Here is a 17,795-nt window from a genome sequence, read left to right as displayed (position 1 = left end):
CAGTGGGAGAACAGAGAAATAATAGATGATAAATTGTATGCACAGGTGCTCTGAGAAACACAGCTGTTTTTAAAAAAATAGTATATGTGAATAAAATTGCTTGTTCAAAGACTAAGTGTGCTTAAAGGATTGTGTGAGTTAAAGCAGACAGAAAGGAGATCATGATGCGAGGAAGACACTGGAACCGAATAGGTGAATCAGTTGGGACAGGGTCAGATGATGGATTCGCAGAACTGACAAGACCAAAGGAAACTTCTAAAAACTTCAGACGCTGACTAATGATTTGATAAGCGTATGTAAGCTGTGCTGTATCCTCTCTGCCACTCACTGGGGTGGTGGCCCAGCTCTGAGTCATGACTAAAGCAAGCCCAGTGGTACCCAGGGCTGTGTGAATTTCTTCTTTTAACAGCTGCAATCACTGGAGCTTATCTGTAGGAAAAAACCTTGCACCAACAGGTTCCTTGTGCTGCTGCTTCTGCCTCGATAATGGGTGGGGCATGGACAGAAAGAATTGTAGAGGAATGAAGGCAGGTTAATTAACATAACGTACAGCTGTGGGCTGGCTTGGGGGTTGGTTGATATGGATGAGGTGCAGCTGTGGCTGGTTCCGCTGAGTAGTTAAATAGCTGAGGGGGATGGGAGGAAGAGACCTGGAAGAAGCAGAAAAAAGAGCGCTCTGGAGGTGGGAGAGGTGAAGAGGCTGCAGCAGAGGCAAGAAGCAGGGTGGACCGGCACAAAGGATGAAGACAGCACAGGCAGTAGATGAACTGTTGAAACCTCGTGGGGGATTGGTGGCCGTGCCGGGGCGAGGTGTGGGAGCAGCTGTCGGAGTTAACCTGGGGTGGGATGGTAAAAGCCTTGTTGCAGTCGGTGAGTTTTGCTGGTGCCACGATAAAGAGCTACCCGATTTTTCAAGCCGTCAGACGTGACGGAAACGCTTGAGCCACGTGCGTGCTTCTTGGTACGGAGGCAACGGGCAGTAGCGCCTGGGCTGCGACGGGAGAAGGGCAGAGCGCTGCGAGTCCCGCACCCGCAGCTCCCGCGTGCGGGCGGCGCAAACCGGGGGGGCTGCGGCCGCTGCGCGGCGCAGGTTCGGTGGGGCGCTGCTGCCACCTGGCGGCCGAATGTGGTGCTGTAGCCCCAGCGCCACCCATGCGCTCGGAACTGCATCGTGGCGGCGGGGCAGTGCCGGGAGAGCGGGGGAGGCGAGCGAGCCGCGGGGCGGAGGTGGGGGGGCGGCACGGGGGGCTCCAGCCGCCTGCGAGCCGGGGGCTGAGGGGAGGGAGGCGGTGGTACAGTGAACCCCCCCCCCCAGCTCCGCTGCGGGCGGGAGCTGCGCAGGTAACGGAGACATCAGCACCGGGAGGGAGCGAAGGGGGGAGCTCAGCACTGGGCACTTGGGGAAGGGGCGGTTGAACCGATGTGGATGAGCTCAACGAGAACGTGAATAAGGAGCCTTCGGACCAGGACGCGCCAACCGCTACACGAAACCAAACCAGGGTAAAGTAATTGTGGTAGCAGGAGATCAGCGACCTCCGACTCGCACGGCCGCGTATAGATTAAACCCAGCCCCGCGGGCACGGCTGGGCTGGGCATGTGTAGAGGGGGCACAAAGGGGGGGGCGCTCCGCCAGCCAGCGGGTGTTACACACTGGAACCGCAGTTAGAGAACGGCCGATGTCTAAAGAACTCCAGTAGGTAACAGAAACTAAATGAAGATGGGTAACGTACGCCGAGAAAAACGGGAACTTCAGGTACCTGCCCACGAAGGTGAAAAGGAAATCTGGAAGGGGCGGCGGGGGGAGGAGATCCTGGATGCTCGGAAACCTGATGTGTGTGTGTGACTTGTACCATAAACACCCGGCTGCTGGTTGGAGCGCTGTGCAAGTCCGGAGGAGCGTCCCCCCTTGCACCCGGTGCCGCAGTGAACACACCTGCTTTGTAACTCTCCTCGAGGTGTAGAGTTTGATTCCACACTCTGTTAGTAATTTGCATATCATTATAGTATCTGCTGTGCCATCCTCTTCCATTGCTACACTTGCACAGGGGAAGGGTCTTCACCTGGGCAAGGGTCGTCTCGACCTGTGGGTCTGGGTTTCGGTGTTATGGTGAAGGTGGTTCACTTCAGGACACCTTAAAAGTGAGTCTTGTTGCCAGGCTGGACGGCTGGATATCGGCCTGGCCAAGCTGTCTGGTGACTCGCCCTGCACCCAGAACCCAGGTGAGCTGGTGATGGTCTAGGGAGTAGGGTCAGTATGGGCTGTGGCACAGGGGCTTCGGGTAGCACAGTCTCCGACAACAAGCACCACAGCAACTCATACGTGGGTGGTTAACAAGCGCTAACATAATTCTAACAGGGAGGTTAACTCCTTAAATTCAAGATGGTCCTATAGCAAACTGTTTCACGAACACAAAATATAGAAAGATTCCGTAAAAATTTAAGATAATCTGCAACACCCTGGAGAAGGTGCCAGGTTGGAATTGTCTTGTGCTTCTCATCCTGCCCTGGCAGCCACGTGAATGACATCGCAAGAGTTCTGCTCCCTGCTTTCTGGGGTGAGGAAACTGACCCAACGCTTTTGTACTCGTACTCCAGTGCTCCATGGAGCCACCCAGGCACAGCTCAACCAGAGGCGGTGCCAGGAAGGACTTCTCTTGGTGGTTCTCACCCTGCCCTGGTAGCCACGTGAGGGACATAGCAAAAGTCCTGCTACCTTTTTTCTGTGGTGAGAAAATTAATTTTTCACTTTTATACTTGTTCAGACTCAAATGCTCCATGGAACCACCCATGCACGGCTCCCGCAGAGAAGGTGCCACGAACGCATTCTCTTGCAAATTCTTACCCTGCCTTGGTAGCCATGTGAAAGACATCACAAAAGTTGGGCTCCCCACATTCTGAGCCAACAACAGGTTAACGAAGTGTTCTCATGGGTTTTGGCTTTTTGCACTGCTAGAGCCAAAATGCTCATTGGAAACATCCACTCGCTGCCCTTCTGGATAAGGAGGTGCCACCACCAGGCTTCAGGCCTCCGATGTACCTGCCTCTACTTTGGGCAGGTACACGGGACACAAATCTGCACCAACTGATTTGCATGTACATCTTTAGCAATCAAAAGTTAATCTATAAGCCAGCACAGAAAACGGATGAATGTGAAGACTGTGCACCTCTATCTCTATTTTCTCTGGTCTGCCTTCAAACATGGCACCGTTGGATTTTGCGGCCCTAAATTCAGTACTGAGTAGTCCAAATTTCTCATTATTGCAGTTTATCATTTGTGGTCCGAACTGCACAAGAGAACCGTGGGTGTGAGTCTGCATTACTCAGCCTGTAGGACACATCGCTGATGTTTGTGCCTCTAGCTGGTCGTTGTGGGTCAGACAAATACAGTAGAAAACAAAAATCAATTGTACACATAGAGTGCACATTATTGATGAGTAGGAATGAAAAGGTCTTGATCTTTGCAGAATATTTCCACAATTGAATGATTTCTGTGGTGTTTGACCCTAAGCTAAGAAAATATAATATAGTCCTTAAAGTCTGGGGGATGTTTTGCAGCAAACCCACCACCAATGAGAAGCTGGTGAGGTAGCTTCGAGATCTGGAAGAAAAAGTATTCTCTCATTACATCACTAAGTGTTTTGTTACTAAACACCGAATGTTGGTCCAACAGCTTAGGTCAATAGTTGCATCCACAAAATGTCTGCACCAAGGTAAAAGGCAGCATTAGCACTATAAAATTGCCACTGGTGCTCAAATTCATTTTCCATCCTGACTCATCAAGTTGTCATTTGACTTAAATACCATTTTAAATTATATAAATGCATCCTGGAATATTATGTGCAGATCATTAAATATCTGTCTTAACCTTTACCTTTTACAGAAAAGGCAGATTCCCCAACCATCGTAGCTCAGTCCCACCAAATACGTAGGCTTTTCAAACAAAGCTTCAGTATCTTTGCAGGAGGTTGTGTTGGGGGGTCTGTGGACCACTTCAGTGGATTTAGAGAATTTTTTTCACTAATAGCAGAAAAATGTTTAGAAAATTACTTTTAAGTACTCTACGGAAGTGATATATGTTTTGAAAGCTGCTTTAAGTATCTAATAGAAATAGTTGGCTGTAGACAGAGCTTGCCAAAACGATCGAATACTGTCATCTAACTATGAAATCGGACGTGACCTATTGACTGATCCTCAGCACCAAAATTAAAAGATAATGATTAGCTTTTTAGAGTTCTCAGCAGAGAAAGTTTATTTATCCTATACAGGACACTTGGATCAGTGATACGCATTTGCAGGGCGCCGAGGAGAATCATCTAAAAGAGGATTATAGTACTAGATACACTTCTTAACTCACATTGATCCTGGCAGCGGAGTTCCACATTAATACCAGGCATTATCCTTGGCCATTGCACTGCTAATGCTGACCCCTGACAATCTCTGTATACAAAACAAGTGTATTTCTGCCCCCGTCTTTCCTTTTATAAAATGAGGTCTCTTTCCATCCCCTCTCCCCGGAATTTTTTGCAGGCATTTCCTAGAGTTTAGAGTGTTTGAAAGGGTGTTCCCCTGCCTACCATCAGTCTACAAAACGTACTGTAGCAATCTGATCAGCTGCAAAGCCATTTGAGCAGATCTTAAGCATTTTTCACGTAATTTAAGTAAATAAATAAGTAAGTAATTTTCATGCATCAGCTTAATTTACAAGCTGCAATCTGTCCCCAAGTGCCGGGTGGACTTTTTTTGATACATAAGTATAGCTATTAAGAACAATGACTGCCAACTTCAGTATGTCTGACACTTAGACTGGAGTAATGACTTGCTCCTAAAAAGAAATACTGAATTACATGCACGGGGAGAATGGTGTAACACAGTTGCCACGTCCAGGGGTGTTTTAGAGAAATCAATGCAAGTAAGATGGCATGAGGAGAATAAACGACAGGTATAGAATCATAGAATATAGGGACAGATGCTCTTTTTGAAGAGGGAGTGAGTTTGGAGGGGCCAAAAGTACTAGCACTGGGTTTTTACATCGGGAGTGTGATGCTAAGCCATTCCAGGAGAACAGACTGCAGAAATCTGCAATGACAGTATTTGGAAGGATTTACCTCCTTTGCTTTTGCACAGGCAAGCCAAGTGTTTGCTGCTACTGGATATGTAAACTACAACTCGGTCCAAAATTTTTCTTCTATTCTGTTTGTCAGAGGCTGAGATTATTCTTGAAACTTGGAAGGTGCTGGAGAGGCAAAAGGGAAGATAATCTGAAGGAAGTTAGAGCTGCAGATTTTTCATTTCTAGCTTTTTTTTAAGGGGATTCCTTCATTGGTCAGAGTTAAATTTTGCTTGCAGTGGTAGTAGACTGCACAACAGATTGATTTTCTCTTCCCTCCATCCCTAGCAAATATAAATTCAATGTGCGAACTTGCACTCCATCACTTGCTCCTGTAGCAAAATAAACTGCTGATAATGTGAAATTTACTCACACGGACGGAAGATGGCAGGGGTTGTAACTTTTTGTCAGACACTGCAGATCCTTAATGTCACACATTTTCATAAAGAAAGGTATGTTTTATTTTTAACTTACCATTTATTTTTTAATTTGTTTATCTTTAAAAAATGTCTATACTTGCCTATTTGTATCCTGATTTGCAAGAGTATTTCTCTTAGTAGGCTGCCTTAACATAAAGTTTCCTCTATTGTCGTTGGTATTGTGGCTGTAAGACTGCAACTTCGATTTGATTTCTTAACACTCCCATTTTACGGGGTGAAAATGAATCCCCTCTGAACAGAAAACACTGTTAAACCACCTTTATCCTAAAAAAAAAAAAAAAAAAAAAAAGGTCAGATTATTCTGGTTTTAGTATAACTGAATTCTATTGAATTGTACTGTATGTACAACCAAAGGTAAATCTACAGATGTACCAGTTATCCTCACACATTAAAAAAATATTTTTTTGTTAGTGTATACAATAAGATGGACATTGAAAAGGAATTTAAAATCTCGTCCACAATGCAGTTGGGGAAAGAAACAAACACAGGAAAAAAAGGCAAGATGTGTGAACACATGTATTACCAGTTCATCTGTACTCAGATGATAATAATTTAAGAAAATGCTGGTAGAGAACTTTTGCGTAAATAATTTATTTTTCAGTGAACTGGGGCAAAGATAGCAATGCTTCACACCTAGGCACTCTATTCTGTATTTCAAATGCAGGTATCATTGATCAGAGGAAGCTGGACCGATTATGGTCATTCTATTTATTTGTTTATCGTTGACTTCTGTAAACAAAAAGCAACTGTCTGCACCAAATTATGTGCTTTTAAACATATTTTTAATTTAACAATACAATTTTAGTGACATGTTTTATTCTCTCTCGAGTTCCTTTGTATAAACATTTTTTGCTGTGAAACAGTAGTTGGACGTTACCTTAACTTCAGCTGCGACATGGGGCTTGGAACATCTGAACAGGAAGACCAGGAAATATTCCTCTACCTTCACAGGTGTCCTAAATATAAATGTACCGCTCTCACGCTGCTATGGGTGATGGTTCAAATGGACCAAATAGTGTTCCTAAAACCCTGCTACCAGCCAGGCACGTTAGTTTCCACTGATTTGATGCGAACTGAGGGTGCTTATTACCTCAGATCATTACCAGGGTGTCTTTCACTGATAAATTAAGACACAGGTGGATGATGCACTTCATCTTGCAGATGAGAGAGAATAATACCTAGATTATCAACAAGTCATGTTGCCATGGTTACAATGTGACATACCGTGGTTTTTCCCAGAGTCATGTTCTTTGTAATGCATTAAAGGACTGCAGCTTTTATGGTGTTTGTCTGATACTTTTCTCTCTCATACATTTTAGGGTTAAGATGGCAGAATAACCATGGGAGACTGGAATTTCCTTGGAGGCATTTTAGAGGAGGTCCACATTCATTCCACTATTATTGGAAAGATTTGGCTAACGATCCTCTTCATATTTCGAATGCTTGTCCTCGGAGTGGCAACTGAGGATGTTTGGAACGATGAACAATCAGAATTTATATGCAACACTGAGCAACCTGGTTGTAGAAATGTGTGCTATGATGAGGCCTTTCCCATCTCTCTCATAAGATACTGGGTCTTGCAAGTCATATTTGTGTCTTCCCCTTCCTTAGTGTATATGGGTCATGCCTTATACAGACTAAGAGCCTTGGAAAAAGAGAGGCAAAAAAAGAAAGCTCAGCTAAGAGTCGAACTGGAAAGCACTGAATTAGAAATTCCGACTGAATGTCGGAAAAGGCTGGAGAGAGAACTCCGGCAACTGGATCAAAGAAAGCTAAACAAAGCACCCCTGAGAGGCTCTTTGCTCTGCACTTACGTGATACATATTTTCACAAGATCTGCCGTGGAAGTTGGTTTCATGATTGGGCAGTATCTTCTTTATGGCTTTCATCTAGATCCCCTTTACAAATGTCAGAGAGATCCATGTCCAAACACAGTTGACTGCTTTGTGTCTAGGCCAACAGAGAAGACAGTGTTCATATTATTCATGCAGTCCATAGCAACTGTATCATTACTTTTAAATATCCTAGAAATTATCCACCTAGGATTCCGAAAAATTAAAATGGGACTCTGTGGGCAGAATAAAAACAAGGATGACCCTGACAATTTCTACATAAACAAGTCTAAGAAATACTCTGTGATACCACGCTCCTCTTTAGGAATATCCACACCCCCACAAAAGACTCTTCCTTCTACACTCGGCGGTTATGCATTTTTAATGGAAAAGCAAACTGACGCTGCTGTCTACCCAGTTCTAAATTCTCCTCCCGTGTTTCAGTACGTGCAAAATAACCGTGCAGAAAGAAGCAGCAATTACACCCATTGCAATCAGGAAAATAAATCGCCAAAGAAGAGGACAGCTACAAATGCTTTAGACAAACAGACTCAAAATACTAGCATAAATAATAACGAAGACTTGCTTGGGACTGAAGCGCAGGATATGCAAAAAGAAGCTGAAAAGAAACATTTCCTTATTATTACTCAGAATGCAGATACAGCTTCAAGCACGTGCTTGAGAAGCTCTGCTGAAATGCCGTCTCAAACTTCACTGCAACACGACACAACTTTTCCTGTTACTGGTTTCCGAAGACAACACGGAATCAGCTCGTCTTGGAACTGCTCGGCAATGGCTGAGAATGCGGGAGCTTCAACAAATTGTCCTCCAAAGAACAGAAACAGAAGACAAAGCAGTTTCAGTACAACCAAAGCCCAACCACCCTACAATGCTGACATAAAAAATTCTAGCCGACCAGAGACTCCTGACTCTACAGGGGAGGTGAGCTCAGAATCTAAACAAAGTAGGAACTGCGACAGTCCTAAGCCTTTCCCCCTGTGCAGGCGCCTGTCGCTGTCAAGTAATGCCAGCATCAGGCGTGCCCCCACCGACCTTCAAATATAGTGGGAATATAGCGAATATATGGTGGAACCTGCCAATTGCACTAGTCACTTCTGGGATAATTACTGAATATTGCGACATAAGCAAGACATGTACGAGAGTAGCTAAATCATCAACTTTAACCAGCTGTTTCACAGAGATAGAAAAGCTACGTAGCCCTTTGAATATTAGCTAAGTCATTTTAAACAGTCTCTTTGCTTCCTTTGTAATGAAAGGGTGGCCAGGACCTCAGCGTGTAAACTTGTATGCCACCTTTCCAGCTACAAAGGCAAACACATTGTATAAATCCACAATATGCTAGGAAAAGTGAGGCATAAAATCACAGCTGACTATTTAAACTACAGAGAAGTAGAAGACAAAATTTACAGTCTAACAATATATTTTGTGAAGACCAGTAAATTAAATTAGGCTAAAGTGGCCACTGGCACTCTCAGGAGAAATTAATTATCGGTAAATATGTTTCTGCTTAACCCCTCTGAGAATTCCAGCAGATATTTGACAGCTGGCTGAAAGCAGGGTGTCAAACGTATTCTGCTGTTCAAACTGTGTTAAATGAAAAAAAGAACAAAGCATTTGATACTTGTATCGCTAATTCTTTGACCCCCATGGTACACTTTTTTTTTTTCAGTGTATCTCCACTGACTTTCTCAGCAGAAAAAAATCAAAGTGAATCTCTTATTGTGTACTGTTACTCTTAAATACATTATTACATTTTTAAAGCATCATGAATTACAAATGAGTTGTGAGCCTTAATTTTGAGATTTTGCATAACACTAATAAGATAGCAATTGTATTTTTTTCAGTCAGAAAACAAGTTACTGAAATTTATTAATGAGAAGTTTTGGATTTCACAAACCAGAAGACTTACAATAGTAGAAAAAAAATGGGGGGAAAAAAAAGTAGTACCCTCTTACTTTCAGTTACAATGTAAAAAAACATGTAAAAGGTTTATCAAACTGTAAAACTTCTCCTTTTCTGTCTGTCTGTCCCCCAAATTCTGACAAACTTCTAAATCAAAGAATGCTTATAATTGTTTAGAAGGAGATTCCCATTTATGCTTTTTATGGGGGTAATAAAACAGATAAAAAACATTCATCCACTTGCTGCTCCAGTCCATGTAGTGTAAGGCAAGTTCCATGAAACAACCTGAAATAATAAAGGAGGGAAAGATGAACAAAATATGATGTTACATTTGTAATCTTGACTTCCATGAATGTATTAGATTCACACAGCACCAACAGGCTGTAAATATTTGGTGAGGTGGTCACATCGGGGATGCGTTGCCATATATGCGTGTATTTTTTACTAGTGGATCTGACTTACTGTACGTGTACTGGAAAAGTAATTTGTGAGATGTAGCGTCGGGATGTTACGGCATCATTAACTTCTTAATGTGTGTTATTGTTATGTTTATAAGCCAGCCATGTGTCAGATTGGCTGAAGGCTGCACAATATTAGGAAAAAAAGGAGCCCCAAATCCTAAAAGGCTCTTTTGCTTGCAGCAGCTGCCTTAATTTGGCCCTGTCCACCTAAGAAACACACATTAATCCTACTAAACCTATTCACTGTAGATTTCTCGCCAGCAGCTTTTCTTCTTGGCTTTTGTTTCTCTCTGTGTGAACACGTAAATACAGCCCTATGTCATTCTGCTTACACTGTAGCATCTCATGTGGTGTGATACACAGGAGTGTATGTAAATGGTATAGCGTGATGTACCCAAGTCCATACTGCTACCGCAGCTTTAGTTCTTGCATTTCTTGAGGCACACGTTTCTGTGGGCAATCACGGTGCTAATGCCTGGTTTGCATTTAATGTCTCTGTAATAAAAATCCCGGTGTTTAATGCGCTCTGCTCCCACTGTCTAAATAACAGAAAAGCAGCATTTACACGCGCACATACAGGACGGGACATTTGCGTTTTGGTTGGTTCAAGACAAGGTACAGAAGAATTTGTTTTTCCTGCTGCTGACCGAGGATTTTCGAATAACTTTTTTGTGTGTGTGTGGATGTGGGTCAAACATTCCAGCTCACCTCAGCACCTTGCCAAGAGCAAAGGGCCACTTGGTGCCAGGAAAACCGGAGAGGAGCACGTGCAGAGGAAGGGTGAGCAGACCCCAGCAGCGCAGCGCGGGATTAGGTGGATGGGTCTTTTTGGTTTGTTTTTTTTTTGTTTAATGATAACCAGCTTCGATCAGCCAGCAGGTCCCGCAGCGCGTCACGAAACCACACCGGTGCCGCCGCTTCCGTTCTGTGAAACGGGCGAAGGCGAACGGCTTCCCCGCCGCTGCCAAGCGCCGCGCACCCCCCGGGGCGCCGCTCCGCAGCCGCGGCCCGCTGCAGCCCCCCGCCGGGCCCCCCCCCCCCCCCCCCCCCGCTGCAGTGCCCCCCCCCTTGAAGCGCCCCCCGCCGGCCGGGGCCCGCCGCTCCCTGCAGCGCCCCCCAGTGCAGCGCCCCCCCGCAGCGCCCCCCGCCCGCGGGGGCCCACCCCCCCCAGCAGCGCCCCCGCCAGCAGCGCCCCCCCCCCCCCGCCCCGAGCCGCCGGGACGCGGCGCCGCCCCCGGCCGGGAGCCCCCGCGGCGGGGGGAGGGGCGCGCGGGCGGCCCAGGGCGTCGCTGCCGCCCCGTCGCTGTGGCAACAGCGGGGAAGCCCTCGCGCCGCCAAAGCGCAGGGCGCAGGCGCGGGGCCGCGTGCAGGCGCGGTGCGGGTCAGATGGCGCATTGCAAGGTAGGGGGGAGCGAGCCGGCGCGGCGCGGGTGCGGCTCGTCCTGCCGGGCCGGGCCGGGCCCGTTGCGCGGAGGGGCGGCCCGGCGGCGGCTCGGCCCTTCCTGCCGCCCCCGCGGTGGGGACGGGGGCCCGCCCGCCCCAACGAGCCGCCCCCGTCGCTGCGGGGAGAGGGGGGAGGGCGCCGCCGATCTGACCGTGTGGGCGTCCTCCCTCAGGCCGCGGACTCCAAGCGGGAGCAGTTCCGCCGGTACCTGGAGAAGTCGGGGGTGCTGGACACGCTCACCAAGGGTAAGTCCCCGGGCCGGGCCGCGGGGCCTGGGGCGGCTCTCGGCGCGCTTCTGCGGGGGGGAACCGTTCCCCTCGGGGCGGCCCGGCCGCTGCCCCGGCACGGCTGCGGGGCCGGGCGCCCTGTGGAGACGCGGCCGGCGGGGGCGGGGGTCCTTGTTCTCTCACGGGCTGCGTGTGCTGGGGACACCCCCACCCCCCCGGCCGGGGGGCTCCTTCCCTGGCTGGTCTCGGGCTGTGGCTGGGTTCCCCGGGGGCCGCCGTTCTGCCGGAGCTCTGCGGAGGGAGTCATGGCCCGGGACACGGAGCAGCCCCTGCGCCCCTGGGATCCCCGTTCAAAACCAGCGTGTCTGGAGCAGAGCTCGGTGCTTCTCCTAAAACGAGCCTGTGTGCGCTGTGAGAGCGGCGATCCGTATCAGCGGGGAAAATAACGGGGCTAAACTTGATGCTTTTGGCTTTCTGTGTGGCTTAGTATCTTTTAAATCCCTCGGAAGACTTTTTGAGAGCTTCCAGTTGTGCATGGAGAAAAATCTGTTAATATTCCTGCTTGAAAAATAGGCTGCCAAGTGAACAGGTGCTGCGCCAAGGCCCCTGGCCGGCCGTGTGGGTGCCACTTGATTTCTTTCTATTGCAACCCGAGGCATCCCATGGGATGGCGAAACAAGGCATCCAAGCAGCGTGGCATCCTAAGTTTGTTCTTAACTTCGGGGCTCAGCTTCAAACAGATTTGTCTGTGCAGCTTGGACATCTGAAACTGGGAGAAGGACCTCTAAGTATTTATGAAACCAGATGTCTCCTGTAGCTGTGTGTGTGCCCTGTGGGGAGGGAGGGGCTGGTTATGTTTGGGAATTCTGTGAGTATGACCGCCCTGGCTGCTAGGGCCCCCATCCATAAAGATTAGCTCTGTCACCTAAACTGATGGTAACCATTTAGTTTTGTACCTGTAATTATTTGACAGAGGTTTGCTTTTCTGCTGGAAGTTGTGGAAGTGCTGATGTTGGCCTGTGCCTTAAAGGTGTAGCTTAAGTGGAAATAATGGTGTATGAAGGAAGAGTCTCAAAAGAGTTAGAATATCAATGTTGCTGATAAAAGCCAATACTAGGGTTGTGTGTGGAATATCTTAAAACTGTCTAGGCTGTTTTGTGTTCCTTGCTAGAATAGTCAAACACTGTGGTTAGGGGATCAACAGAACTCTCTACCTGCTACTGGGTGGATTGTTTTGTTCCCTTCTGTACAGCAGACCTATTTTGCATCAAAGTATATAGGTGAAAATCTTGTTAAACAGAAGAACGTTCTATAAACATGGCATGCAACTTGTATGCCTTCTGACTGTTGATACATGTTTTAAAGACTTAGTTACATGGACTTGCAATTGTTGAATATTTTCTATTTGCAGTGTTGGTAGCCTTATATGAAGAGCCAGAGAAACCAAATAGTGCACTGGAGTATCCTTTTTCTCTTCCGTGAATTGTTTGTAGAGACTTCACGCGAAGCAGCAGCACTGCTTCTGACTCGTAGGTGAACTGGAGAGACTCATTTAGAAGGCTTGCATTGAGAACACAGCTTTTATGGTTGCGTTTTAGCTAATAATTGTGCTCTTACAAGCTAACAGGAAGCCTGACAAGGTACAGAGGAACTGTGCATAACAGTATGCCAGCAATTATGAAGTTAAGTTAGTCTATTACAGAATGTTGTAGGCCTGCAGCATTAGATTTGAGTATTTACAGTATCTGTAGCTTCTGATGTCAGCTTCTTCACACTTCCTTTTTATTTTTTTGCTGGTAATAATAGGGGAATGCAATTTAATGTGTTTGTTTCTTGCTGCAGCCTCCCTTTTTGGCTATTGCTTCTATCTTTTGGTTATTCCTTCTAACTCCTCAAAACTGTGTTAAGAGAGGAAAAGAGGATATAGTAAAACATGAGAATTTGTCCTGTGTAGACTGATGTCTTGTGGGTTTTTTTGTGCTTTGGTTTTTTAAAGGAATATACCAACGGACTTGAAAAGCTTTTTTATTTTTGTAACTTCATCCTGTAGGATGAAAAGCACTGTAGGAACCTAAAGTGGTTTAATGCAATTTTGGTCGCATGCATTGCAGCACTAACTTCAGCATAAGTGTTAAAGCTACGATGCGGTTCTGCTACCTAACTGAGGAAATACTTAACATATAAATATCAGCTTTTTGAAGCATCATCTGGGAGCTTCAGCTCCTGAGAATCCAGAAATAGAGGCACTTCGCTTGGAAGTGGCAGAGATGAAAGAAAAATATGAAGCTGTGTTGGAAGAAAATAAAAAACTGAAAACCAAGGTAAAAATCTACTTGGTGTTCCTCAGTAGTTCCATATTACACCACAAAAGGAATACTTTAATACTTGGAATACAGCTAACTTTCTTCTTTCTTCCCTTAGAGTAACTAATAAATGTTGTTGCATTGTTTAGCCTCGTGGCTGCGGAATGCTGATAAAATCTTTACTATGATGAATTCTATTTTTTTTTTTATGGAACACTTCTTATATTCCATAACATAGACTAGTATTGCTAAACTAGGGATTTTATTCAGTGAAAGTATGTTATTGAGGCTAATTCCATGTCTTCATTCAGTCCTGTCTGGATATGTTCAAGTTGTCTGATGTTAGGTAGCTCATGTTTCCACAGAGTTTTGAAAAAGAAAAAAGCTAATGTATCTATTATAAAGGCTTTCAAAACACTAACTGAAGGAGGAATATTATACATCAGTTTGTGTGACCTGGCAGACCTACACGTGGCAGGATGTTACCAGTAGAGGCACCGATATCCATGTGGGACAGTAATTTTCATTTTTCAGCTAAAATGACTCTGGTGTTCCTTTATCTGCAGTAGCAGTGGATCTGAAGTGCTAGCTAAGGCAGAGCCGTTCTTTAGTGGGCCCACAGGCTGTCTCTGAAACTGCTCCAAGATGTGAAAACTTCCCCTTACGAGGGCACACTGACTATAAACTTCACAACACTGAAGAAGGAAACATTTGAGAACCTTAATAAGCTAGTAGCTTATATGCCGCTACAAGTTTCCATGAGTTTGTTGGAAGAAGGTGGCTGTTGTTGTATGTGAACATCCCTACAGGCTTTTTACTGGGAGACAAGCACCTTAGTTCAGGGAGAAGGGACACTTGGCCATTACCCCTTTGTATTTCTCATCTGAAGTCCCCTCTTGCTGTCTTAGTAATTCTCCTCCTCTATTACCAACAGTCGAGTCCTTACAGCTACGTTTATTATTTCTTACTAGGAAATATGGCAAAGAGCAGAATTTTAGGGGGAATAGCAATAGACCAGCAGTTCACTCGGCGTAGCCGACTTAAAAATACAACGGATAGTAAGTAGACGCATGAAAGCAGAGTAATATGGGTCTTTGGTTAAAGAAATCTCTTAAAGAAGTCAAAACCTGTTCCAGGAAAGTAAGCCTTTCCATAATCATGGGTTTATTTGTGCTTTCATCTTCTTTAGTCTTCAAATGATAAGTCTTACCTTACTGTGCCTTCTAATCCTGATGGTTTTGTTTTTTCCCTTTCTTTCCTGTACAATCTTCTGCCTGTCACTCTTGACATTCTGTAGAAGTTCACACAAAATGCAGGGAGAACACTACTGGTTAGCTTTTTTTTTTTTTTTGTAGCAGTCCACACGAGTTTAACAGTGCATTTGTTGGTAACTTGAGCTGTGTCCAAATAGGTGGTGTTCTTCTGTTGCATTCAGATGTGAAGATGTTGTTCTTTTTCTTACCCACATTCTCAGTAATAAAGGTATTTGGGTGAGGGGCAGAAAGCAAACAATTAGGTACTTTGTGGAAAGAAAATTGACTTTGGATTGTGTACTGGCCATTTTTTGTGGTAAAATCTACAAGAATGAGAAAATGCTATTTTAGTGGTGCTTGTTGCTGGCATAGTGATTGCTGTAAATGAGTGTCGCTATGAGGAACACATGGGCATTTTATTTTTTTAATGTACTTTGTTTTTAACCTACTCTGCAATTTATAGGAGAGAGGAAGAATCTTAGCTGAGGAAACTGGACTGGTATATTTCAGAGACTCAGTCCTAATGCTTGAACTGTTTTTGAAGCTTGAGCTTATCTTTAATGTAACTGAGGTCAAGTAAACACCTTTGTATGTTTCTTCGGAAGTAACTTTCAAAGTAAATGTTGTGCTTCAGTGCATAGTTGCCTAGGTCTTACTCTCCAGAAAGCATAATAAAAGAACAATTACAGGAAGTGTTAGTTTCGGTACTGTTGCTATGAGTGACTATTTCATTTAATCATTTTTCAGTGACATCAAAGCTTATAAGGTGCTGATCATTATCAGCTGCTATTTGAGATCAAAAGTACTTAATGAAACCTACACTGAGAAATGGAAAAACTTCAGAGCAAGACCCATGTGCTTGAAAGTGCATTTTAAAAGCCCCCTTGTTATAGCTGCAGGATTATACAATGTGACAAATTGATGTTTTGAGGGAAGGATTACTTTGTTGCCTGACTTGAAAATGGATTTGCATAAATACTAGTGATGGATTAAAATGCACAAAGTAAATGGAACACTTCCAGATGACACGTTTTCCTACATTCCTTAATGTAGAAAGTGTTTCTGAAATGTTGCAGCTAACTAAATTCCTCTCTTTAAATCCACAGCTGGCTCAGTATGAACCACCTCAAGATGAGAAGCATGGTGAATAACAATAGTTTCTTCTTTAATGCCTTGACTTAATAAAGGGCTTCCTGAGAACTGCAGTCTTTTTTTGTGTGTGTGAACTCTGCACGTCTACTTTGTTAGCTCGTCAGCTAAAAGAAAGGAGAAAAAAAAAAAAGCAGTATCGTGAGTGTGCAGCTGCAGCAGCAACTGATGAGTTTAAGCATGCCGGTTAACTTTCTTGCTTTCTGTGCTTAAGAAAAGGTGATAGTTATGATGAATTTGTAGGTAACTGTGCCTGCCAAATTTGTGTAAATTTCACATTGTTGCCAATGGTCCTGTTAAACCACCAGTGAGATCAGCAGTTTCCTTTTAACTGGAGAGGGTGAGGTATCACACAGGGACCAAACTGTAAACTAAAGCAGGACCTCCAAGATATGTTCTAAATGGGTACCCAGTGCTGAGGTTAAGCTTCTATTGAAGCTGATGTGATAACTGTCTACTCAGAGGGGCACAAAAGGAGTGAGTATAGTTGTGATGGACATAACACAATGTTGGAGATGCATTGCCTACTGAATTTACACTTTTTAATTTACATGAGATGTACCTATTTCCATGTAGTTCATGTCTTTGAAAAAGGACCCAACTGGGCCATGGAGAGTTGATCCAGATATTGCCTGCACGGTTCTGAAGAGAATACAAAATTCTTGCCTGTAATGGATGTCTCATGTAATTAGCGGTGCATGTAAGAGTACAATGTGGAGAGTTCATCTAGTGGGGAAAAGAAAATCTAGGCAGGGCAGAAAATCCAAGGGAGAGGGGTGTGTGTGTGTGTGTGTTTAACTTGTGATTTTTAATTTCACCTCTATGTCCTGTGGCCCCAGTTTCTCTGAATCAGCTTTGCCATCCTTCTGAGATGCCAAATTGTTTGTTGTTTTTTTTTTAAATAAAGGCCTAAGAAAAAACAACAACAAAAAAAAAACCCAACCCCAAGATACATTTTAAGGAGATGCATTTGTCTCTAGGTACTTTAAAGGCAACTGATGACAAAAAACAAGAAGGGGAGGGTGGAAAAAGTGCAGTAGTTGTCTCATGTATTAGATCTACCATCTCTTAGTTTAACTTCTTTGTTTCTAGGATGGGTTTGCAGCTTGTCTTACAGGTGTGGTAGGATGGATCAGAGCTTGTGCTAAAGCCAAGGTACAAACTGAACTCAAGGGCTAATGAATGTAATAGTTGTCTACTTCAGAGCAATAATAGGTACAGTAGTAAAGAGACCAGAAGAGAGGTAAATAAGGGGAAAGTGTTAAGCTGGTAAAATATCAACCAAAAACACCTAGGCAGAAAGTGTCCCACCCTTGGCAGCAAAGGTGAGAAGGCAGCTGGTGTGTAAGTTAAAAGATACACCTGGCATGAAGTTGCAGCGTGTGGCAATAGGGAGGGGATAATGCCGCAGAAAATGCATCGCAGAGCTGGTGGTGTGGCCGTGGGAGCGTGACCGGAGGAGGACCGAGCTGAGCCCGCTGGGGCACACGCTGCCGGGTCGCGGGGGCAGGTAAGGCGTTGGGGGCAGGGGCGCGGGGCCTAGCCGTTGCTGCCAGGGCGGCGATGCACCCGCTCTGCGCTTCTGCCAGTACTGCCGCTGCGCTCGCTGCCCGCTGAGAGCAGCCCGGGCGCCCGCACCGAGAGTCGTGGCGCAGT

The 17,795-nt window shown here is 45.3% G+C and overlaps 2 protein-coding genes across 3 annotated transcripts; both read left to right on the top strand.

The window, feature by feature from the left end:
• Positions 1 to 1,906: 1,906 nt before the first annotated feature.
• GJA9 (gap junction protein alpha 9) lies at positions 1,907 to 10,917 on the top strand. 2 transcript variants are annotated; one of them, XM_080380698.1, is made up of 2 exons: positions 1,907 to 1,979; positions 6,867 to 10,917. In XM_080380698.1, the coding sequence occupies exon 2, from the start codon at positions 6,888 to 6,890 to the stop codon at positions 8,442 to 8,444; it is 1,557 nt and encodes a 518-aa protein (XP_080236824.1). In that variant the 5' UTR covers positions 1,907 to 1,979; positions 6,867 to 6,887; the 3' UTR covers positions 8,445 to 10,917. The 2 variants fall into 2 exon arrangements, with proteins under 2 accessions (XP_080236824.1, XP_080236823.1); XM_080380697.1 differs by lacking the exon at positions 1,907 to 1,979 and adding an exon at positions 5,447 to 5,559.
• A 130-nt stretch (positions 10,918 to 11,047) lies between these two features.
• MYCBP (MYC binding protein) lies at positions 11,048 to 16,195 on the top strand. The gene is made up of 5 exons (XM_080380704.1): positions 11,048 to 11,164; positions 11,380 to 11,452; positions 12,846 to 12,894; positions 13,626 to 13,755; positions 16,097 to 16,195. Exons 1-5 carry the CDS (start codon positions 11,150 to 11,152, stop codon positions 16,139 to 16,141), a joined length of 312 nt encoding a protein of 103 aa, XP_080236830.1. The 5' UTR covers positions 11,048 to 11,149; the 3' UTR covers positions 16,142 to 16,195.
• The last annotated feature ends 1,600 nt before the right edge of the window (positions 16,196 to 17,795 follow it).

This window comes from Falco punctatus, assembly GCF_963210335.1.
Source record: "Falco punctatus genome assembly, chromosome: 3".
NCBI lineage: Eukaryota > Metazoa > Chordata > Aves > Falconiformes > Falconidae > Falco > Falco punctatus.
This window is presented reverse-complemented; position numbering and strand designations above follow the sequence as displayed.

Bases quoted from the DNA above. Each gene is read 5' to 3' on its own strand.
- GJA9 (XM_080380698.1), top strand. From the start codon at position 6,888: ATGGGAGACTGGAATTTCCTTGGAGGCATTTTAGAGGAGGTCCACATT.
- MYCBP (XM_080380704.1), top strand. The intron at 11,453-12,845 runs GTAAGTCCCCGG...TTCTATTTGCAG, and splicing joins GCTGGACACGCTCACCAAGG to TGTTGGTAGCCTTATATGAA. The intron at 12,895-13,625 runs GTATCCTTTTTC...TATAAATATCAG, and splicing joins AAACCAAATAGTGCACTGGA to CTTTTTGAAGCATCATCTGG.